The following is a 24,696-nucleotide window of genomic DNA, read 5'->3' on the forward strand; positions in this document are numbered from 1 at the left end:
ATTGAGTCAAACAGAGCTTGGATGGCGTGTACAGATGCAGCTGCCCATGCTGCTTCAACAGGATACCACGGTTCATCAAGAGTAGTGACTGGCATATTGTGACAAGCCAGTTGCTCGGCCACCATTGACCAGACGTTTTCAGTTGATGGGAGATCTGGAGAATGTGGTGGCCAGGGCAGCAGTCGAACATTTTCTGTATCCAGAAAGGCCCGTACAGGACCTGCAACATGTGGTCGTGCATTATCCTGCTGAAATGTAGGGTTTAACAGGGATCGAATGAAGGGTGGAGCTACGGGTCGTAACACATCTAAAATGTAACGTCCGCTGTTCAAAGTGCCGTCAATATGAACAAGAGGTGACCAAGACGTGTAACCAATGGCACCCCACACCATCATGCCGGGTGATACGCCAGTATGGTGATAACGAATACATGCTTCCAATGTGCGTTCACCGCGATGTCGCTAAACATGGATGCAACCATCATGATGCTGTAAACAGAACCTGGATTCATCCGAAAAAATGACGTTTTGCCATTTGTGCACCCAGGTTCATCGTTGACTACACCATCGCAGGCACTCCTGTCTGTGATGCAGCGTCAAGGGTAACCGCAGCCATGGTCTCTGAGCTGATGGTCCATGCTGCTGCAAACGTTGTCGAACTGTTTGTGCAGATGGTTGTTGTCTTGCAAACGTCCCCATCTGTTGACTCAGGGATCGAGACATGGCTGCACGATCCGTTACAGCCATGCAGATAAGATGCCTGTCATCTCGACTGCTAGTGATACAAGGTCATTGGGATCCAGCACGGCGTTCCGTATTACCCTCCAGATTCCACCGATTCCATATTCTGCTAACAGTCATTCAATCTCCACCAACACAAGCAGCAATGTCGCTATATGATAAACCACAATCACGATAGGCTACAATCTGACCTGTATCAAAGTCGTAAACATGATGGTATGCATTTCTCCTCCTTACACGAGGCATCACAACAACGTTTCACCAGGCAACACCGGTCAACTGCTGTTTGTGTATGAGAAATCGGTTGGAAGCTTTTCTCATGTCAGCACGTTGTAGGTGTCGCCACCGGCACCAACCTTGTGTGAATGCTCTGAAAAGCTAATCATTTGCATATCACAGCATCTTGTTCCTGTCAGTTAAATTTTGAGTCTGTAGCACATCATCTTTGTGGTGTAGCAATTTTAATGGCCAGTAGTGTAAGAAAGTAGGAAAATTCCGAAACATATGAGGAACAATGAATATGTGTATGAGAAACCAGACATAAAAAAAAAACCACGAAGGAAGTTTTACAAAGCAATGACTGTGGTTCAGTGTCAAAGTGCCAGACCACAAATCCAAACGTCTCGGCTTCGACTTGTGGTCAATCATATGGTTTTTATCTGTCATTTATCACTTCTTTCACCTTTGGCAATGTTTGTTGATGTGAAAAATACCCAGCTGCACCTCAATTCAGAATCCATGTCAAACTGTAGGTCCTCCTGTATGTGTCTGGATAAGTTAGTTCAAAGGTCAAAGGAAGGCAATGGCATACTATCTCCAACAGGACCATGTCTAGCAAAGCACTATGATGCTAAAAATATATCTCGGATTGATGACTGCTTTATTTTACTGATCCTCTCAATACTTTGCAAAAGTGCATCAGTGGTGTCTTACAAACAACAATGAAGTAAGATGATGATGATGATGATGACAGAGCAGCCATTGCACAGAAATGAAAGATACAGGAGCTTAAAACTATGATGCACATCCCATATTGTGAGGCAAAAAAGATGTAAAAGGCTATGCTGCGCCCCCCCCCCCCCCCCCCCCCATCTTCATTGCCGCCTTTGCTTCAGATCTTGAACAACCAATTCAGAAACTGATCTGCTGCACAAATGGAGGTTGCTAGTGTAACCACTAGACCTGTTTTTGTCAGTGCATTTGTGTTGTTGCAGTTATTTTGAAGCCCATACCTTCCCCCAGAACATCAGAAAAGGCTGTGGTTTCTGACATTGTGGAGCTCCCTGCCCCTCCAAAGGTTCAGCCTGGTCCACTAACAAGTTCTAGCACTACCACTGCTGCGGTTGTGTCTGCAAAGCCTCCCCAGGCCAAAAGATCAAAGGCAAATCATCAACTGTTGGCAGAGACGGGAAGTAAGCAGTCCAATGTCGACATCACCCTGACGTCTCTTCATGATTCATCTTCAGAGCTGATGGACCTCAGTGTCAGCCTGGGGCACTGATCTTGCCCCAAGACTGAGCTTCCACCCATTGTGCCCCCCCCCCCTCCCCTTGGCAGAAAGACAGGGTGAAAGTACTACCCCTGTGATAAATGGCGTCCATACTTCATTGGAACATTAACAGGTTCTGGACACATGTGAAGGAACTGAAACTCCTAGCACATGAATGCCCCCCTTGCTTGTGTTTGTGGGAATGCACTTTAAAGCACCTGCTAACTGAATACTATGGGGCTATACCCTCCATTGCAAGGATGACTGGACTCTGCAAAGGACCAAGGGAGAGGTTACTGTGTTCGTCAATACCACACACCACTCCTCTGCTCTGTCACTGGCTACTGACCTGTAAGTGGTTGCAGTTGAAATCCATGTGTGCAAGAGATCATTGTTTACTTGTTGAATATACCTATGCTTTCACAGATCATATAGAACAACTCCTGTGACCATTTCTCCTACTGGGAGACTTCAATGCCCAAGCTGTTCTGGTCTCCAGCCATGGCAGACACTGTTCAGTGGGAAGTCACTGATGACCTTCATTCCAGTGATCACTTCCCACTCTGCAAGGGCTTACTGAATGGTGCTCTCCCTGAAAGAATGCATGGATGATCAGCTGAGCCATCTGGATGCTGTTCAACCAGCCAGCTGTGTTTGAATGCCACGACAGCATCCAGGAGTGCGTGGACCTCATCACACAAGCGGTCCAACATGTCACTGACATCTCCATCCTGATGCCCTCTGGTTATCTTTGGAAGCAACCTGTGCCTTGGTGAACTGATGAGTGATGTTCAGTGGGCCAGGTCATGCACACAAAGTTTAAGTGCCAGCCAGTGGCAGGTAACCTCACAGCCTTTCAGTTGGTGAGGACCAAGGCTCAACATATTGTCAAGGAAGTAAGAAAAGATTGTGGCTAGTTTTCCTGGACACTGTACCAACCATTCCACTTGTTCTACAACAGTATGGGAAGCCATCAGGAGGTTTCCTAGTAAAAACAGTGTCTTACCTATAATGGCATTGTTGAAACAAGATGTCTCCAAGCTACAAGAAATGCCAGGAGACGTTGCACAGGAAATGGCAGGGTAATTTGCACTGACTATCACCACTGCTAGCCAATATCCAGTGTTGTATCATTATCGTGTCACCAAGGAGAGGGTCGAGGTGGACTTTTGGTCCACCAGTTCGGAATCTGCAACTACCTATTAACCATTGGGAGCTGGATTTGACACTGTCTGATGCTCACAATACAGTGTCTGGTCCTAACCCAATCCAGTACAACATGCTACAGCACTTGCAAATAGTGTCAAATGAAATCCTCTTATAATGTTTTAGTTAAATATGGCTGACAGGCCAACTTCCTGACTTGTGGCAAGAGGCAATTTTGATACCTCTCCTCAAACCAGAAAAGGACCGAATGTGTTCCAGCAGTAGAGTGCATAGTCATCTGTTGTCTCATCTGGGTATGAGAGAGCAGGCAGCTCCTACGGCACTCTCAGTGCAAATTGAGGAGGTGTAGGTCAAATACCGACAGCCTGACCTTTCTAGAGACAGAAATCCGGCAGGCTTTCGAACATAACAAGCATTGTCTGGAGGTATTTTTTTGACATCAGTAAGGCTTACAACAGTACTTGGAAGCACAGTATTATCAGTCGGCTACGCCAGTGGGGATTTCATGGCCACCTCCCCATCTTCATTTGGTACTTGTCAAGATGACTTTTTATGTATAAAGTTGGTGATGTGCTGTCAGATTTGTGCAGAACAATGGTGTTCCCTAAGCAATGTTTTTAAGTGTCACTCTTTTTGCTAAAGTCGCTGACAGCATAACGTACAGAGTTCTGTGTAGCGCTCCTTGTTTGTGGATGATTTTGCAGTCTTCTGCTCTTCCTTGAATACCGTCACAGCAAGTCTTTTGTTGCAACTTACAGTCAAAAGGTTTCAGGATTTGGCCACAAAGACTGGCTTATATCTTCTATAGAGGAGTGACAGGGAGAGGGAGAGGGAGAGGGGGGAGGTGCACATGTGCTTATGTCATTCTCTTTGTATTTCTTGAAGTGTCTTAGCCACAGGTACTGGGACGAAGTGTGTCCGCTACAGTTTTATAGAGCCTTTGTGCAATCACAGCTGGACTACAGATGCACAAGTGGCAGTCTTATCTGAATATTATTGATGCTATACATCATGAGGGGATCAGGCTGGCCATGGGCACATATGGAACCAGCCACATACCCAGTCTCTACACTGAGGCTGGTGAACCATCACTTCCAGTTCAGTGGCAACTTCTCGCGGTGTATCAGGCAATTAAGTTCCTTACTGCTCTCACTTTCCCAGCATACCATATTGTTGGTCTCCAGCTGTGGAACACCACCTTACCAACTGTCCGTGGGCAGTGAGTTGGTTTTGGATCTGCACAAAGTGTGTGGTGGAGTCCATTGGTATGGGGCATGTAACGGATCAAAACTGGGATTTTAACCAACTGCTACCCTGATCACTGCAGAGGCCCAGAGTGATTTTAAATTTAATGCAGTACAAGAGATGTTGCACTCCTGCTTATGCTTTTAATACTTTATTTTTTGACATTTTAATTGGGCACCACTGCTGTATTCATGGATGGGTCTAAATGGGATTTCGTTGATGGTTCTGTTGTTTTTTTTTCCCCTGATCCTGAAGATCCAGTTGCTTCCAGATTTTACTGTATTTGATGCCAATTATCTGTGATCTTGAGGGCACTGGAACAGATGAGAATTGCTGTGTCTGCTAAATGTCTCATCTGTTAAGACTCCCTGAGTGCCCTTCAGTCTCTGCAATAAAATAGCCCAGAATATCCAGGATGCTCTTCTCCACTTACAAAGCCTGGGGAAGGTGGTATGTTTCTGCTGGGTGCCAGTGCACATGGGTATTGTGGGGAACAAAACAGAAAATGTAGCAGCCAAGGTGACACATCATGACCCTCAGTTAGCTCAGTGTGCCATCCCCCTGCCTGCTGTCACCTTATTGTTGAGGCACAAAGTTGTGCATCAATGAGAAGAAGAACGGCTAGAAGTGGCAGACAGTAAGCTGCATCCACAACATGACACACCTCCTTCATCCAGCCGTGCAGGTGGGATGAAGTTGTTCTAACTCACCTTCTTGTGGGCCACAACCCAATGATGGATGGCTTTTGCTACGGCTACATGACCCTCCAGTGTGCGGTGTTTGTGGCATACAGATCACTGTGTGCCACATTTTACTGGACTGCGTTTTATTTGCAAACCACAGGGCAATGGCAGATTTACTGACAGACCTGCCAACTATTTTAAGTGACATTCAGATGAATGTGGTTAGTTTCAAGGTTTTGTGATACATCCAACTTCTTTCCTGAAATTTCAGGAACATGTTCTTAATGTATTACAGAATGACTAGCTCACCCACATTTTTTGCAACTGCTCAGCCAATCACAATTCCCAGCACTGTTACTTTAGCTCCTCTGTCATTTTCTTTATGCTTTAATCCCAGATTTAGCACCTTTTACCCTTTCTCGATTGTCTTACGGCATATAAGATGGACTAACTGTGTGTCAGTGCAAGTGAGGAGGTTAGTGTTATTTTGTAGGTTTACTCCTCAAAGTGTGACAACATTTTTATCCACATTTGTTTCTTTTAATATTTGTAAGGGTGTTGATAACCTTGTCATTGAGTGTGCATGAACTCAGAAAAACAAAACAAAAAAAACACTCACTCACTCTCTCACTCTGTCCATTCTGAGATCAGTTTTCTATGATTTCCTGTAATCTTTGGAGGTGACTCGCTGGTACAGATTCATATACCAGGGGTCTCTTCTAAGAATCATCAGGCACATTTTCTATGGTGTTTAGACAGAAATTTGCAGTTACTTTTTTACAATGTGTGGATGGAGTTAGCCACTGTAACAGCTGCTCGTCATGTCTCAGGTGACTAGAGATGGGCAAAACTGTTCTTTTCAGAGATCGGATCAGAACTGTTCACTCCCTGAAATGAACTAGCTCTTTTCCATGACTCACCACTCATTCACAATAGAAAATAAATGGAAGGCACATTGCCCTTTAAACTTGGTTTATTCCAGTACTATACCTGTATTTTGATCTTATTTGATCCTATTTTGAAGTAACACAGATAATGAGTAAGAATTGTGTATTGTTTATTGAAATTTCCACGATATGACAAAGTTTTTGATTATTGATTTATTTTGCACTATCGTGGTTTTTTTGGGTGATTGGAAAATGTTGTAACTTGAGATTTACATTAACAATATATTTGGCTATAATGTATTAAAATTTCATTAACCTCGTACAAATACATCGCAAGCCATATCTTTTTAAAGTGAAAGTTTCCTTCCGAAGTAACCTAAAATCGTAAAATCCGTACTACAATAAGAAAAAAATATATAAATTTGACTGTAAGACCAAAATACTGCATATAGCCTTAAGCAGAATAAAACAAGGAAAATATTGGCGTATCACATTTTGTGATGCGTTTATTCGTTCGCTTGTAATTAAAGCGTAAATTCGAGTGTCCATAATAAAAAAATCCTATAGTAAGAGCAGTCGTCAGGAACCTAATCTGATCAGTTTAAACAAATAAAAATAAAATGAAAACAAATGATGTATACATAACATAATTATGTAATATACATACCAGTGTTACTACAAAGAACAATATGCAGTAGAGACGAACTCCGATGCTGAGGCGCTGAGTCAAGCAGGTCGAGCCGTGAGCTGTATTACTGCTTGAGCTAAGACCGCAGAGACCAGAGTGACACCTGAATTGCTTTGCTCAACGCTCTGGCTAGAGTCGAGAACGGTGGGGTGAGCGTTGAGCGGGCGAGTTCCAAGGGTGGGGGGAGCGGTGAACGGCCACCAGTCACCCGCTCCGAGACAAAATTCTTTTTTTAATTTGAATTTTATGTGCCAGTTTGATAAAGTGATCCAAATCTAATCCGGTGCAGTACATGAAGTTATGAAATGCTGTGTAGCCCTATCTGTTTATTTTGTTCTCTCTGCCATGCTTATTAAACTTCCCTGCTTCTCTCATGTGCGCATTCGGGAGGACGACGGTTCAATCCCGTCTCCCGCCATCCTGATTTAGGTTTTCCGTGATTTCCCTAAATCGCTTCAGGCAAATGCCGGGATGGTTCCTTTGAAACGGCACGGCCGATTTCCTTCCCCATCCTTCTCTCATCCGAGCTTGCGCTCCGTCTCTAATGACCCCGTTGTCGACGGGACGTTAAACACTAATCTCCTCCTCCTTCTCTCATGTGCCAGGTCATGTCATATGCATACTATGTCATATGTCATACTACCACCATGCAGCACTGTTGCTCAGTTACTGGTAGAGTACTGTTTGCTTTGTTTTTTGCTGTCCTTGTATTAAAAAGATTTATTGAACTGAATATTACACCAGATTGGTTTGGGACTGTTCTGTTGTATAGCTCCATAAAATTCTATTAAAATAATGCATTTTGGTTGCAGTGAGGCACAAACCTGTGTTTTCCATTGATACTGCCATCATGTGAAACACCCAGTGAGCAGTATTTGTTAAAGCTATAAAAGATTCTTTCCCTCATTCTAGTTGTACTGAGTAGCACAACTCATCTAATCACCTACCTGTTGAGTGGATATAAAACTACAATTTTGTTGAGATTTCCTGCCAGATTAAAACTGTGTGCCAGATTGGGACTCTAGCTTGGGACCTTTGCCTTGCACGGGCAAGTGTGCTATCGGCTAAGCTGTCCAAGTATGACACACAACCTGTCCCCACAGATTTACTTCCACCAATACTTTGTCTCCTACCTTCCAGACGTCACAGAAGTTCTCCTGCAAAACTTGCAGTACTATTGCTCCTTTCTTCCAGGAATGAATTAGTTGATTATCTATGCCTAGGAATTCGAATATTCCTTTTAGCTTCTTGGCAAGAGAAAGTGTCAATTCTGTAGCTACAGCAGCTGGACAAAAATATGGAAACTTTACAAGAAATGCATGCTTGAACATAAATGCGGATGTTAGCCAAGCCTACAGATTGTGTTGTTTTACCACAAACAGCACCAGTGCATCATCCTCGATACGTATCAAGTGTCAGTTGTGGTCAGAACAGTGTTCTGTGTAGTTGAGAGTGCACTGTGTTGGAGCGAAGTGACTTTGAACATGGGCACACTGTTGTTGCTTCTATGGCGAGTAACCATGATAGCCTAAGTGGTTGGTCTTTCAAGAGCCACTGTATCAAAGATTCACACCACCTTCAGGAAAGTGGAAAAACATCATTCCCTATGTCACACTGCAGATGGAAGTGTGTGTTGAGTAAACATGACAGAAGCTCATTGAAAAGGATTGTGATGTAAAATAAGAGGACTACAATTGCAAAAATCACTGCAACTGACTGTCACACTCCCAAATCCCATCAGCACCAAACCAACATGAAGGGAAGTGCCGAAACCATAAAACCTGTATTATGGAGTAATGGAAGAAAGTCAGTTGGTTGGATGAGGTTTGTTGCACACCGTTTCCAACTACATTTTGAAAATGACACATGGTGAGGGTTCAGTGATGATCTGGGCAGCCATATTGTGGTATTCCATGAGTCCCATGGCTACTGTTCAAGGTAACATTACTGCAGAGGACCATGTGACCATTTTGGCTAATCAGGTCCATCCCAAGGCACAATATATGTTCCCCAATGGTGATACTGTATTCCAAGACAACATGAGCCCTGGTCACACAGCTCAAATTTTGCAGGACAGTTTTTATGAGCACGAGCCACCGTTGTGAGCAGGCAGTGTTAAGTAGTATATGTGCAACTGTAGTTTATCAACATTGTTGTCACAAATCGCATCTCACCTGGCCACCACTGTCTCGAGATCTCAATATTATTGAGCCTTTATGGTCTATTTTGGCAGGAAGGGTGTATGATTGCTATTCACCTCCATAATGGCATAAAATAGAGAAGAATGATTGCAATGACAAGGTTGGTTGGTTGGTTTTTCGGAAGGAGACCAGACAGCATGGTCATCGGTCTCATCGGATTAGGGAAGGATGGGGAAGGAAGTCGGCCGTTGTAGTGGTTAATAAAAAAAAGAAAAATAGGAGAGAAGAAAAGAAAAAGAAAAGGTTGAAAATGTGGGAAGAAATGGTGAATAAAAAGGGGGTTTTAAAATCGTAAATGACTGTGAAAAAGGGGAAAAATGAAAAGCAAATCGGACTTTGTATTACAGAAAAGCTATCGGACTTCGTTATTCAGAAAAGCTATTGTTGGGGTGGCCCTTGTGGCGTTTTTGAGCAAAAGTTAAACCAATTTCCACTACAAAAAGTTTTGAAAAAGAACAGAGAATAATAAAATGTAACTGACGGGGAAATGGCGTAGCTTTGAGTTCATTTTTTACCAGGTTAACATGTCTTCTTTCGTGCGGCGTCCAGGTCTTCAAAAATCTCCTTCATTTCTGCGTGAAAAGTCTGCTCCAAAATCTTGCAATCGTTCAGGAATCACTAATTTATACCAATTAAAATCATCTTGATACTGTATGCAATTTAATTTACTTTGCTACTTCCATCCTCCGAATTTCTTAACAACTTCCACAATATGTCTACACATTAAAATCAGATCAAGTCTAGCTAATAAGTTTTTTTTTTTAACGTCTTCATCAGATCACGTCTGCCTTAAGCTTCGGCTATCAATAGACAAACAAAATAACGAATAGAAAAACAAAAAAGAGTTACAATTTTAGTGTTTTCTCTGCCGTCGAGCGCTCATACCGCTGCGACGGCACAATTCATGTCTGAGGGAACGAGTGCAGCGTGGCAAAATTCAAAGTCCCGCTACATCGCCCCCTAGACTGTCACGCTAAAACATTTAGCGTGGCAGGCTAGCAAACCTAAAAGTCAATACATGTATATTTTCATTGGAAAGGCCATGTGCATCCATAGGGGATAAACTTTGCCAACACTTACTTTCTAAACTACTAAATACAATTATTACAGTTTTGATCCTTTTTACACAATTAATATATATTTACATACAGTTTGTTTGAACAAGCTGTTCATCAGCGCAGTTAATGTTGTGCGCTTCCTGCGTTGGTTTCCCATTGCATCTCTGGCAGCACGTAGTCTTTGCGCATGCATTTACACAAATGTATTCACATGAGGGCTGCGTAACAACTATATTTCAACTTATGTTCCTTAAAATATCATTCTCATGTCTGAACACGAACTATAAATGTTTTCTTCCACATAGTGGCTTAACAAAACTTAACAAAAGGTTACCAAGTTACACTTCAGAAATAAATTAAAGCTAATGTGTTTCCAAGTTACATTCTTATTACATTTCTTTCAACAGTTGTAATCATCATTATGTTCACTCTGCTTTTCTTGAATTCGTTCATTTTCAAGGGCACTGAAAATAGATTCACATTTAACGTCTTGTACTCACGTATTTTAACTCGTCACAAATGTTTTCTTTCAAACTGAAATTCTTATGTAATCTTAAAGATGTAGACTGTTTACTCACTTCTCTATGTAGCACAATATTACCAAAACATTCTCGCTCATACCTTACTCACATATTCATCATAATATATATATCCTTATACATTAAACATATTCCTCATCAAACATTAATATATCACATATGTGGGGCTATTTGGTATTTCCATTCTCATAAAACTCCAATAATATTTTCCTCAAATAATCTGTCTCCATCAACTACTTCACAGTAACTTACCTTCTTATATTAACTTTAATATTAACTCATTCATACAGATCATTCATTCTTACATCCTCATTCATTCTGCTACATACCTATGTCATTACTGATCTCAATATCTATTATCTCCTGTCTTTAGAGTGCCTTGAAATAACTAATTAATTGTTGATTCACCTTATAATTTACAATTAACAACAAATGTAACCTGTGTAGATCTCATTCATATATGAATATCTTTTCTCATTCAGTAAGTGTACTCACCTGGGTTTACATTCTCTTCATAATTATGTATTCAAGTGTAACTGCAGTATATAATTTCCATAAATGAATGTTTGTGTTCTTAGGCTGTATAACTTAATGTTCGTGTATTCAATACAAATATTTTTGATCTCGTTTTCACAGCAACTTGCTCATGTTCAACTTAGTTATCATTATATTATGTTGTTTTAGTGCACAAAGGGTCTGTGGGGATTCAGGCCCCTTGGCTTGTGAGATAACAGGTATTCTAGGGAGTAACAACCTGGGTAAGGTATGCTTGCTATTCTGAAAGGACCTGTATATAATAGCTGTCATTTTCTGTTCAGTTGTTTTAATTTTGTAGCCTTGGGATGTGAACGCAAAAGAACAAGGTCATCAACCTGATAGGTTTGTTAATTCCTGTTCTGCTGTCATTCTGTCGTCGTACCTGAGCAAACAAATCGTCTCAGCCGTTGCGCTCTTACAACACCTCACAACCGAATTACGTGCGCTTAGCTCGGTCGTCGACTGTTTTCCGTCGTCTGCTGTGTTTGGCCGGGTTCATTGACCAGCTCCACTATGTTTACATTCCGGACGGTTGGCGCCCACGCGTCAGCTGATGGCGCGCCGCAATTGTTATTGCTACTTCGAGGCGGGGAGTGCATAACTGTGCTGGGGAACGGCGGCGGATGCCGTGGACGGTTATGATTTGTCATGCGTGAATTTTGTGTGTTCCACATATTCTGTCGGTGATTGTTACTGTTTTGGTGGTAATTATGTCTGTTATATAGCATGTTCCTGTCAAAGTAGCCCGGGTTGTACCGGTTATTCTCACGTCTCCTACTGCTGTTGTTGTTGTACTGTCTGTGATTTTCATTTTGCTTGTAGTTACCATTTTGATATGGGTGATAATTATTGTTGTTATCGTTATTCCACGAATTTCTGCGGTTGTTCCTACTGTCATACACGTTTCCATTTGAATATGTTTCGCGCGCAGGCATCGTATTGTGTCGCGGCGCGGACAGATGGTTCCACCAACCACCGTCACTACGGTTCCTTTGGGGTGAGTGCTGATTTTGTTTACTAATATGAGTAAAATTTGAATGGCGTGAATCGCCTCTGTAAACTACGTCCATTTGATCTAAGAAGTTTAAAAAACTCTTAATGTCATTCTCCGGTACTCCTATTAATCTGTCTCGGTATGGAAAGGGTAAGTGGCTCCTTAAAGTGTCAATTATCGCTGGCAAGTCGGCTGGTTTGGACCAGTACAGTGTCTTGTCTAGGTACCTCTCAAAGTATTGTCTTAATGTCTCTTTTTTAGGCTCATAGGTCTCGGGGTTGCACACTTCTCTCCTTAGTCTCCGTTGCTCATTCTCAGACCAGAATTCGTCCAAGAAGGCTTGTTCGAACTGTTCAAATGTAAGGCACCGCCGTTTCATAGCGGCACCCCACTTAGCTGCTCGTCCTCTCATGAGATTGGTGACGTATCTGATTTTATCGACTTCTGACCAACTACGTGGAAAAACACCGTCAAATGATCTAATAAACACAATAGGGTGGACTTTGTGCTTGTCCTCACTGGAAAATGTCTGGAAATACCCATGTCTTACAAACGTGTCATTGGCCATGCCGGTTGGCATAACTGTATTGACGTAGTTTGTGTCACTTGCTACTCTAGGTGTCGCACCGTAATATTGCTCGTTTGGTGGAAAAGAAAGCGGCACATTGTAATTTTGATTGGAAATAGGTGATTCCACAATAGGTGTTCTGTCTGTGTCATTAGCCATGGTTTTAGCTGTTCTGTCATTCCCTGACAATGCGTTTGCACCAATTGCCAAACACGGCACAACATTGTCTCGTAATTTTGTCACTTCGTCTTCTATGTGTTTTGTCTCGTCTTTAACATGTGTCTTTGTTTTTGAAAGTATGTCCTGTGTAATTGTTTCAAGTTTTTTGTCCAGATAGTCGTCACACAATTTACATTTGTGTACAATTCTTTCGGCCATGTTGGTGTCGTTGTTTAGTGACGCGAGGTCCGCTCGGTCTTTTAATTTTTCTATCTTTTCTTTGAGGTGGGTTCGTTCAAGATCTACCATTGTGAGTTGTTGGGTAATATTTCCCACTTCTTCAGTCAGCTTTTCTTGGGTGGAGCTAGCTGAAGTGTGGGCCTGAGCTAACTCTTCCACACGGGTGTTCACTTCCTGCTGCACATTAACTATTTGAGTTAACTGATTCTCACATCGGGCGATATTGTTTTTTGTTTCATGTGTGAATGTAACCAAAGTTTCTTCCTGTTTAGTGACTCGATTGGACAATGTCTCAAATCACTGGCTGAGCTTTTGAGTGGTGTTATTTAATTCTGTCATCTGTTTTGTCGTTCGTTCAAAATTTTCGGTCATAGTACGGTTTAATATGTCAAATTTTTCGTCGCTTTTATCTAGCCTTTGTTTAAAGTCCTGACCAAGTGCGTCCAGTTTTGCGTCAATTTTCTGACTAACGTCTCGTTTCATGTCTGCAAATAACTCTAATAGTTGGTCCAGTTTGTCAGTTTCCTGTGTCCGATTTGTGTCACATTGCTGAATTTGTCTCATATTCGGTTCTGACATTGATGTTAACAATGGCGCTGACGGTCTAGTCTGGCGTCCATTCCACATTTCGTCATTTAAAGTCGCCATCTGTGTATTATCACAAATGTTGCGAGTTTGACGCAAAATCATTGCATTGATCTGTGAACTGGTCCATGGAGGGAAACGCGGACTTTCTTGTTGGTTGAACAATGAATCTACTTCACTTAACTCATCTGCCGAAACTCTCTCTACCTTACCGCATTCCATTGTAATAGGATGTATAATCGTAAGTCAAAAAGGGAAAAACATAAGTCTGATTAATAAAGATTTGACTCAAATTTAGGTTGAAATATTTTCTCGTCAATGTAAATGATTGCTCTATTGCAAACAATGGTTGAGAAAGATGCAGCAGGGCGGACAAAATTTGTCGTAACAAATGACTGTTTGGTGGTCAAATTCACGATCTTCACATGCTACAACAATACTATAATTACCACAAACTACAATAGAGATAGATAATTTTGGAAAAATCTAGAAGAAAATTACAGGATGTGTGGAAAGGGAAAAATGGATTCTGCAGTTGGCTATTGAATGCTTGAATGAAACATATTTGTGTGACTCATCATTAAATTTTCTGTCCTGCAGCGGCTGGTCAATCACTTCTGTGTAAATTGTAGTCGTCAAAATATGGATTTTCTTAATACATCTCCATCGGATAATCACCAGAAGGTCTCAAAATAAGTTTTGCATCAATATATGCCATGCAAAGAAAAACAGATTGAATTAGTTACAAAAATCCTTTACAATATTGCTGCATAATCATTTGCTTAAGTACAATAAAGTTGGTGTTTTAGTTACCCTTTAAAGTTCAGGATTTTTGGATATTCTCTGTTGGGAAAAAATACAAATTAAAGTTTCAAATTTGCTCAAAAACAACACATCCGAAAATTGTGTCCTGTCACGGGAGCCAGTTGTAGTGGTTAATAAAAAAAAGAAAAATAGGAGAGAAGAAAAGAAAAAGAAAAGGTTGAAAATGTGGGAAGAAATGGTGAATAAAAAGGGGGTTTTAAAATCGTAAATGACCGTGAAAAAGGGGAAAAATGAAAAGCAAATCGGAATTTGTATTACAGAAAAGCTATCGGACTTCGTTATTCAGAAAAGCTATTGTTGGGGTGGTCCTTGTGGCGTTTTTGAGCAAAAGTTAAACCAATTTCCACTACAAAAATTTTCGAAAAAGAGCAGAGAATAACAAAATGTAACTGACGGGGAAATGGCGTAGCTTTGAATTCATTCTTTACCAGGTTAACATGTCTTCTTTCGTGCGGCATCCAGGTCTTCAAAAATCTCCTTCATTTCTGCGTGAAAAGTCTGCTCCAAAATCTTGCAATCGTTCAGGAATCACTAATTTATACCAATTAAAATCATCTTGGTACTGTATGCAATTTAATTTACTTTGCTACTTCCATCCTCCGAATTTCTTAACAACTTCCACAATATGTCTACACATTAAAATCAGATCAAGACTAGCTAATAAGTTTTTTTAACGTCTTCATCAGATCACGTCTGCCTTAAGCTTCGGCTATCAAGAGAGAAACAAAATAACGAATAGAAAAACAAAAAAGAGTTACAATTTTAGTATTTTCTTTGCCGTCGAGCGCTCATACCGCTGCGACGGCACAATTCATGTCTGAGGGAACGAGTGCAGCGCGGCGAAATTCAAAGTCCCACTACACCGTGCCCTTTCAGAGGAACCATCCCGGCATTTGCCTGGAGTGATTTAGGGAAATCACGGAAAACCTAAATCAGGATGGCCGGACGCGGGATTGAACCATCGTCCTCCCGAATGAGAGTCCAGTGTCTAACCACTGCGCCACCTCGCTCGGTGCAATGACAAGGTGTAGCCTTTACTACTACTACTACTTCTTCTTCTTCTTCTTCTTCTTCTTCTTCATGCCACTGAACAGTATGAATGTGTTCAAATTACAGTCTCATGTTATTCTCTGATTATGGTGTTCATATATTATTCTATGAAAAATAGTAAAGATTTGAACATAGTCTTATTTTTGCAGTTTGCTGGATAATTTATCCCAGGAGCCACCTTGGGCAGAAGGTGACATTTGTTTGGAGTGTGGTATTAAATTTGGACTGACTATACGTAAGCATCACTGGTAAGTGTCAGTTTCAACGATACGAACAAATTTAATTAACACACAGTAAATTAATGATATCATAGAGTTTGTTTGTAAAAACAATAAATTTGAAAATTTTGGCAGCATCCGCACGCGCGCACACACGCGAGCACGCGCGCGCACACACACACACACACACACACACACACACACACACACACACACACACACACAAAAGTTATCAGCTCAATTTGCATTCTGTAAAGGTTTCTGTATTGGAAAGCAATATTTCATCTCACCTAGTCAGATGTACATGTAGTAAAATTAAACAAGAAGTAACAAGAAATAGGACTGTGTTACCGTTTTCTGTCTTCTTCCCAAGGCCAAAGAGTGGCCTAAGAGTGTGCAAACGTTATGGATGATTTGTGAGTGTGATTAAGGTTAATACCAGGAAATATATTCCATGTGTGTTTCGGAAGGAGATAGTCCCAAGAATGTGATGAGTTACATGTTAAGTATTAAGTATCCCACAATGACCCAACAGCTGATAACCTTTTGAGAGACCTTAATAAGAACAGAAGAGAAAAGTGGCCTAAAACAACAGCAGGACTCGACTCAACACAATGTAGTTGGAATGCTTGCATGCTTATAAGAAAAGTTGGTACGGATCTAAGTTTGTCATGTACACATGTAAATGCCAATTCTGTTGCAGCCAAACTAATGAAGATTTCAAACACTAAAACAGACAAGACATACACACAAACTGTGAAAAAGGAATTTTAAATTAACAGGGCCCATGTAGAACCACATCCAGACTACTGTGACATCCCCATTGAGGAACTTGATACAGCCTTGAATATGCTAAATGTAAATGAAGTTTCTGGCTTTGATGGAATATATCCAGTGTTTCGTAAAGCTGCCAGACGTAAAACAAAACTATGGCTCACTGAATTTTTCAGTGAGATTCTGTGAACTGGAAAATTACCAAAGCTTTTCAAACAGGCTAAAATAATTGCCATCATAGAACTAGGCAAAGACAGAACTGATGCTTCTCGCTGCTGATCAGTATCACTGTTCATCATGATCTATAAACTACTAGAAAGACTTATTCTAAATCACATTCAAGAGGTCATTGATCAAATCACCCTTGTCAGACAAGGGGGCTTTAGGAAACATTGGAGCTGCTGCAGCCAGGCCTTACTGTTGACAACTGTAGTAGAAGCAGGATTTCAGCGAGGTCTCAAATTGGCTGCAGTTTTTGTGGGTCATATAGCAGCTTGTGACACTGTCTGGAGGGAGGGATGGCATTGAAGTTCATTGAAATCATTCTATGCCAAAAGCTGTCTAGTTAACAACATGCCTTCTGACAGGCACTTTGAGTTGTTCCTGAAGGGATAAGCAAGCTGATGGGGAACTATAAATAATGGCCTGCCTCAGAAAACAGTTCTCTCCCCATCCTGTTTAACCTGTATATTCATGATAGGTGAGACACACACTCCATGAAAATCCAATATTCAGATGTCCTCGCACGAGTCTTCCAAAGTAAAGACCTGATGCACTGTGAGAGTGTGCCGACATGTGATATGGTGAAACTTCGATAAATGGAGACTTAAGCCTAACTCAGTAAAACTGAGGTTACTGCATTCCGCCTAAGTAGTAAAGACGTCCAAAGGAAGCTACATGTCTCTTTCAATGGAATCAAAGTGCCACATAACTACAATCCAATATATCTAGGAATCACTCTGGATAGGTCCTTGACATTCAAACAACAGTGCATCAAGTTATCTAAGAAACTTGGCTCAAGAATAAATGTACTTTGCAATATTGTCTTAAGCAGCCAGGTTGCGGGCACCTATACTCTATGCTCAACTGCACTCACTCTTGTGTATTCTGCTGGAGAACATTGCAAAGATGAGCCAAAGACCGGGTTTTATCGGCAGAACACTTAAAAGATGCCACATACATTCCAAGGAGAGTGCCTACAGTACACTTATTCATCCTCTTCTGGAATATTGCTCTGCTAAATGAGATCTGTACTGGATAGGATTGATGGAGGACATTCAGAAAGGTCATAGAATGGCAGCTCATTTATTGCGAAATAGGGGAAAGAGTGACAAAGGCATAATACGAGGGCCGTTCAGAAAGTAACCTCCGGTTTATTTAAAAAAATACACCAAGTTAAATAAAAATATTTTAATATATACATCTTACAACTACATCTTTGCACTATTTTTCTACATAGTCTCCATAGCGATTGAGGCACTTATCGTATCTCTTCACAAGCTTTGAAATTCCTTCTGCATAAAAATCACCCGCTTGTGCCTGGAGCCAGCCTGTGACCGCATCTTTGAGCTCTTCGTCATCATCAAACCGCTGTGACCCGAGCCATTTCTTCAAATGCATGAAGAGGTGATAATCACTTGGCGCCAGGTCTGGGCTGTAAGGTGGATGGTTGATAACGTCCCACTTGAAGGACTCAAGAAGGGCCGTTGTTCTGCGAGCAGAGTGAGGACGGGCGTTATCGTGCAAAAAAACGATACCGGAAGTCAGCATACCACGGCGTTTGTTCTGTATAGCCCGTCGTAACTTTTTTATTGTTTCACAGTACACGTCTTGATTAATGGTCGTACCACGTTCCATGAATTCAACCAACAACACCCCTTTGGCATCCCAAAACACCGTTGCCATCAGTTTTCTGGCAGAAAAATCTTGCGAGGCTTTTCTTGGTTTGGTAGGCGAATTTGAATGTGCCCACATCTTTGATTGTTCTTTTGTGTCAGGGTTCACGTACTTAATCCAGATTTCGTCACCGGTCACGATTCTGTTTAACAATGGTTCTCCTTCGTCCTCATAACGTGACAGAAAGTCTAATGCAGAGGCCATTCTTTGAGTTTTGTGGTGGTCGGTAAGAATTTTGGGCACCCATCGTGCACAGAACTTACGGTAACCCAATCTTGCTGTCACTATCTCGTACAAGAGAGTCTTAGAAATCTATGGAAAACCAGTAGACAACTCCGACATTGAGAAACGTCGATTTTCACGAACTTTTGCATCAACTGTGTGAACGAGTTCGTCAGTCACCAATGATGGTCTACCACTCCTCTCTTCATCATGAACGTTTTCTCGTCCACTTTTAAATAAACGTACCCATTCACGGACAACTCCTTCACTCATAACTCTTGGTCCGTACACGGCACAAAGCTCACGATGAATAGCTGCTGCAGAATATCCTTTGGCTGTAAAAAACCTTATGAGAGCACGCACTTCACATTTGGCGGGGTTTTCTATTGCAGCACACATTTCAAACTGCCACAAAAACTAAACTAGCGCAGGTACGACGTTCACTCGACCACGGCTTGATGCCGACTGACCTGTTGAGTGCGTGAACGCACAGATGGCGTCGTTACTCCCCCCACAACCCGCACTGTGACCAATCGGAGGTTACTTTCTGAACCACCCTCGTACATGAATGTGGGGTGGAGGCAGTAATCATGAAAACAAAGGCATTTTTCATTGCAGTGAGATATTTTCACAATATTTCAGTCACCAAATTAACACTCTAAATGCAAAAATATTTTGTTGATGCCAACCTACGTAGGGAGAAATGACCATCATTATAAAATAAGAAAAATTAGAGTTTTGCTGGAAATATTGAAGTGTTCATTTTTCCCATACAGTATTTGAGAGTGTAACAGTAAAGAAATAGTCTGAAGGTGGTTCAATGAATCCTCTACCTGCAGAGTAGACATGTAGATGTAAATATAGGTATTTATCAGTGTGAGTGGATTAGCACTAGTCATAATTTGTTGTTAGTATACTTTACAAACGAAGATGGCAATGGATGATTTATTTTTACCATTCCAATTTTGAAGGTGGTCATTGTAAGATACAAAATTTTTCTGTGTAATGTAAACATTAAAGTTTGATAGTGGGACTGCAGTTGTGACATGATATCACAGATGGAGATCATTCCATAGCATGTGATAAATGAGGAATATAGGCTTTGTGATGGGCATTGTTTGATTGAATAAATAAATGAATGAATGAACAGTATACATATCTTGACATTTCAAACAAGTATATCACCATTCTTGTACAGTTCTTTAGCTTCTTAATCAGGATTACTGATAATTTCATTCAGTGCATGTGATGATTTACATGTCTCTTTACGTAAAAATATGTACATTTGTCCATAATGCCATATTGTCCATATTATCATCCAACTGGTACGGGGCAGCAGTAAATCAGTGTGTCTTACCAGTCATCACTTTAAATTTAAGGGGACACTGCAGATCAAATAGTCTTACTGTAATCATCTGTGATAAATATAGATGATGAACAGTTCCAACAGGGAGGAAACAGCAGCTTATGAAGTAACAAGTTACTGGAGAATTTTGAAGATTTGATTGAACTAATGAAGAGATACTGGATAGAATTGGGGGGGGGGGGGGGGGGGAACAAAACATTTATGGGATAATTTGACTAAAAGAAGGGGTCAGTTGATATTACATATCCTGGAGCATGAAGGGATAGACTAATTTGTAATGGTGGTTAGTGGAAAAGGGGGGGAGGGGGGGGATTGTTGATGGAGACCAAAGTTCAAATGCTGTAAGAGGGTTTAGGTGGCTGCAGGCTGCAGCAATTGAACAGACAGGAAGCAGCCTTGTACAGGAAAGCGTGGAAAGCTGCACCAAACCAATTTATTAACTGAAGATGATGATGACTATAACAACCACTTACAGTTGAAGATCTCAGGGATGTGAAGATAAGATGGTGGAGTAGGAAGAGAAATAAGTAAATTCAAATGGCATGTAGCAGGGTTCTCAGAAGTGTGATGAAGAAACAAAGATCAAATAGAACTAAAATCAGAACAATTGTTTTACTATGGAGGATCAGAGCAGAGGGTAATTTCATGTGTAGGCATTATTGTAACAGAAGAGCATCTTTTGTTTTTAAAATAAGCAAAAGATAATCCAAGAAAACATTAAAATGTAGTCGCCACAATGCTCACATTCTAATAAGCAGATAAAAGGCATGTTCAAAGGGCCACCAAAAGTGCTAAATGACAAGTAATCCTCCTATAAAAAGATTATAATAGGGACATCTGATAGAAAAGAACAACAAAAACTGAAAAAATGATTTTTTCAGTAGAAAACTTTGGATATAGTATCAGAAATGACAGAGCTCATACTTCAGTAGAATTACTGTAAAGTATCAGCAAATATGTTGTTTAGACATTCTTTCACAAGAAAACTAATAGAAAATGTCCTCATGGACAAAATAGAACTGGAAATAAACTTGATAGTATTCTATCAAACACTAAAGAAGTTAAATAATAAAGCAAATAATTATCATCCCAAGAAATTAAAAAAATACTGACATAAGAAAAGACTCCCATTATTTAATTAAAAAAATATGTATGGAAATCACTAAAGATATTAAAGGTACAAAGAAGGAAAAAGACACATTTATTTATGAGAAGGCAAGAGTTTACAATAAGCATTGTATGTTTCTTCAGCTTCTCCTGCCATACTTCATGACATAACAGTTCATGGGTGAATAGTCTGGTGTCAGTGTCCAATGGGCACAATATTTGCACCTAGGTATGCATGGTGGTGTCACCTCTGCTGTTCCATCGTGCCTGTGAAATCAGTCTTTTGTGGGGTATCGCCTCATCTTCTTAATCAGACTAATTATGTATCCCAGATTTTACTAAGGATGTAGCCACAATCATGTTCGATCAGTGGTTCCCTTACTCAGATCTTGATGGATTCTTTAATGACACACATCAGAAGATAGACATTGAGTCAGAATCTAGTAAGGTCATAATCCATTCCTTGTAATTCCGATAGACAATGCCCCATGACCACTGACTTGTTGGGCTGCTGCAATTGCTGTTGGTGTTCTTGAGAATGATTGCTGTTGGTGTTCTTGACAATGATCTAAGACAGTGTGCTCTGTTCAACTTGCCACATTGGCAGTATATCTGGTAGACCCCAGATTTCTGTAGCCTGAGGTTGTCTTTCACATTACCAAGCAGTGACTGTGGTGTTTCCAGAAGTTTGTCCTATCTTTTTGGATAATGTGCCTCAAACAGGAATAAATTCAGTGGCCACCACCCTTGTAAGATTCCTCTTCTGTTTCTGCTAGTTGTGCAGTGGATGCAGGACACAGGGCTATCTGAGCCACATCTTGATGTCATTATACAGGTTGACAATTATTGAACCATATGAAGTAAAATCATCACAATTTCTGAACAGTTTGCATTAGGCCAGTCAAATTGCATGATTGGCTGCAAGGCATGATGGGAATTAGTATGCGCTGTATGGAATATCGGTGCGATATTCCTTGATGGCACGGTGACTATCGAATGTTACATGAAGGTTTTGGAAGATGATTTCATCCCCATTATCCAAAGTGACCCTTATTTTGACAAGATGTGGTTCATGCAAGACAGAGCTCGACCCCATTGAAGCATAAGAGTGTTCAGTGTCCTGCCTCAATTGGCTGCCATATTCTCCAGATCTGAGCACATGCGACACCTTTTTGTGGGGCTGTATTAAAGACAAGGTGTCAGTAATAACCACAAAATCATTGTTGAACTGAAAACAGCGATTCAGGAGATCATTGACATCATCAATGTTCCGACACTTCAGCAAATCGTACAGAATTTGGCTATTTGTCAGCGCCTCATCATCGCCAATGATGCCAGGCATATCAAACATGTCATAACCTAAATCCGAATATCTGTAGCGACATTTACATGTTGAATAAAGGGTGTGCACACCGTAGTTTGTATCTAATTTACATTTTTTCATATAGTTCAGTAATTGTCACCCTGTACTTACATCCCAATGGTGGCTAGTGCAAGCAAATGGAAGGAGTAGCCATGAGGAGTTCACTTTCACATGTTGTCACCAACATGTCTAAGGATTGCTTCAAGGAGGAAGCCCCGGAGTAAGCCCAGTGGAAAACTACCTGTTTCTTCCAGTATGTAGACACCTTCATCAAATGGCTACATGGGAAAGAGATAAGTTGTGAATAAATTCCTTATACATCTGAGTTTTGTACACCAAAACATCAATTAACCATGGAAGCTGAAGTAGATGGTCTGCTCTACTTTCTAGATGTCCTGATACAAAGAAGAGCAGACAGTATGTTGGGCCACAGTGTGTGACAGAAGAAGATGCATACCAATCTTTATTTACGTGTGGACAGTTGCCACCACATGGTGCATAGCAGTGGCATGCTAAAACATAGATACATAGAACTTAAGCCCTCCTAGACAATGAAAGTCTCAACCAAGAACTTGAACACCTGAGGATGGTGTTCTGGAAGAATAGCTACAAGGAGAGGAAAATTTGGAGAGCCGTACTACTACACTCACTGTACAGCTGGTGGGAATAGAAGAGGAATCTCAGGATAATTGTGGAGCATTATTCAGAAAGATACTACAAATTCTCTGGAAACTTTTAGGGAAGATGGTCTGCTGCACGCCAGATAAAACGGGGACACAGCTTGGTAGTGTCAAAGATGACTTAGGACTACAGAAATCCAGAGTTTATTAGATATACTGCCAATGTAGCAAGACATGTATAAGCGGACAGCACCTACTGTCAAAGATCATTGCCAGGAACACCAATGGTGCATCAGATTGCAGCAGTCTAACAAGTCAGCTGTCACAGGACATTGTCTATTGAAATTACATGAGGCGGATTACAACCGTACTAAGGTTCTGATCCAGACATCTATGTTGTGGGATTGTGTCATTAAAGACTCTATAGACATTAGTGGAAGGGAAATGCTGATCCATCATTCATTCCATTAACATTGAAGGTATTGCATGGATCATGATTTGCAACTTCCTAGTTATTTTTCATGCTGAACAACTGAAATGATTGGCAAATCCTGGAAAAGGAATAACTCAAAAATATTTTGAATTGTTAAATACAGAGAAAAGATGGATATTTATACAGAATTAAATTAAAAAATTACATATCCAGTATGGAAAAGGGGACATTATTTTAACTAGGATTTTTTAAATTTTGCTTGTTATAGTAAGTAGGATTGGGAAACACATGAGGCATAATGAGAAACAGGGAGATGGGTTGTCAAGTTCCAACTTGACAACAAAAACCTCACCAAATAATGTAGGATAAAGACAGGGAAGTCATCAGTCAATGTATGAAGCGGATCTAAAATAAACAAAGAAAAAGACTTTGGCACGGTCTTAAATTTAGAGAAATCTATAAACAGCCCACTTCTTCATAAAATAAAAATAAATAAATAAATATTCTTTAAAATTATATTTTAATTTTTAGTTGCATTATGCTGATACATAAGTTAGTTTAATATTGTGAACAATCCTTTGTATGTCATTCAAAGCTTATGAATAGTAAATTGAGTTTGGTCATACTGCAATTTTAGGTGAGTTATATTTGCCAATAGAATAAAAAGCTTACTTTTGCCATCATAGTCAAAGATGATGATATGCCAACTATATAACAATGTATGTTAGAACCCATCCAGATACTTTGCAGTGGTGTACCATGGAAGTCAGCATATGTCATACACAGTCGTGGCATGAAATGGGATAATGACCAGTAAATCTGGAAGTCTCATAAGAAATTTGAATGTAACTTCAATGTGCAGTTAAAGAAGAATTTGATTATAGCCACATCATTTAGGGGCATTAGCCCTGGTATGAAGAGTAGCTTCATACTGTGCTTTGAGGATTTAGTGAGAATGAAGATAGGTCACATCAAACCAATTACAGCTACAAACAATGTTCAACACACTGGATCTATAAGGAAACAGTAACTTTATGCCATA

At 40.6% G+C, this 24,696-nt stretch overlaps 1 protein-coding gene across 3 annotated transcripts in view; it reads left to right on the top strand.

Annotated features, from left to right (window-relative positions):
• LOC126203252 (rabankyrin-5) overlaps positions 1–24,696 on the top strand; it is a 621,526-nt gene that overhangs the window by 385,465 nt on the left and 211,365 nt on the right. Inside the window, exon 22 of one of the 3 annotated variants that reach the window (XM_049937506.1) lies at positions 15,805–15,903. The exons of the other annotated variants lie outside the window; for them this stretch is intronic. Coding sequence (XP_049793463.1) covers positions 15,805–15,903 — 99 coding nt within the window. The remainder of the gene's footprint in view (positions 1–15,804; positions 15,904–24,696) is intronic. 3 annotated transcript variants of the gene reach the window in all.

The sequence above is a fragment of the Schistocerca nitens genome, chromosome 9 (genome assembly GCF_023898315.1).
Source record: "Schistocerca nitens isolate TAMUIC-IGC-003100 chromosome 9, iqSchNite1.1, whole genome shotgun sequence".
Classification (NCBI taxonomy): domain Eukaryota; kingdom Metazoa; phylum Arthropoda; class Insecta; order Orthoptera; family Acrididae; genus Schistocerca; species Schistocerca nitens.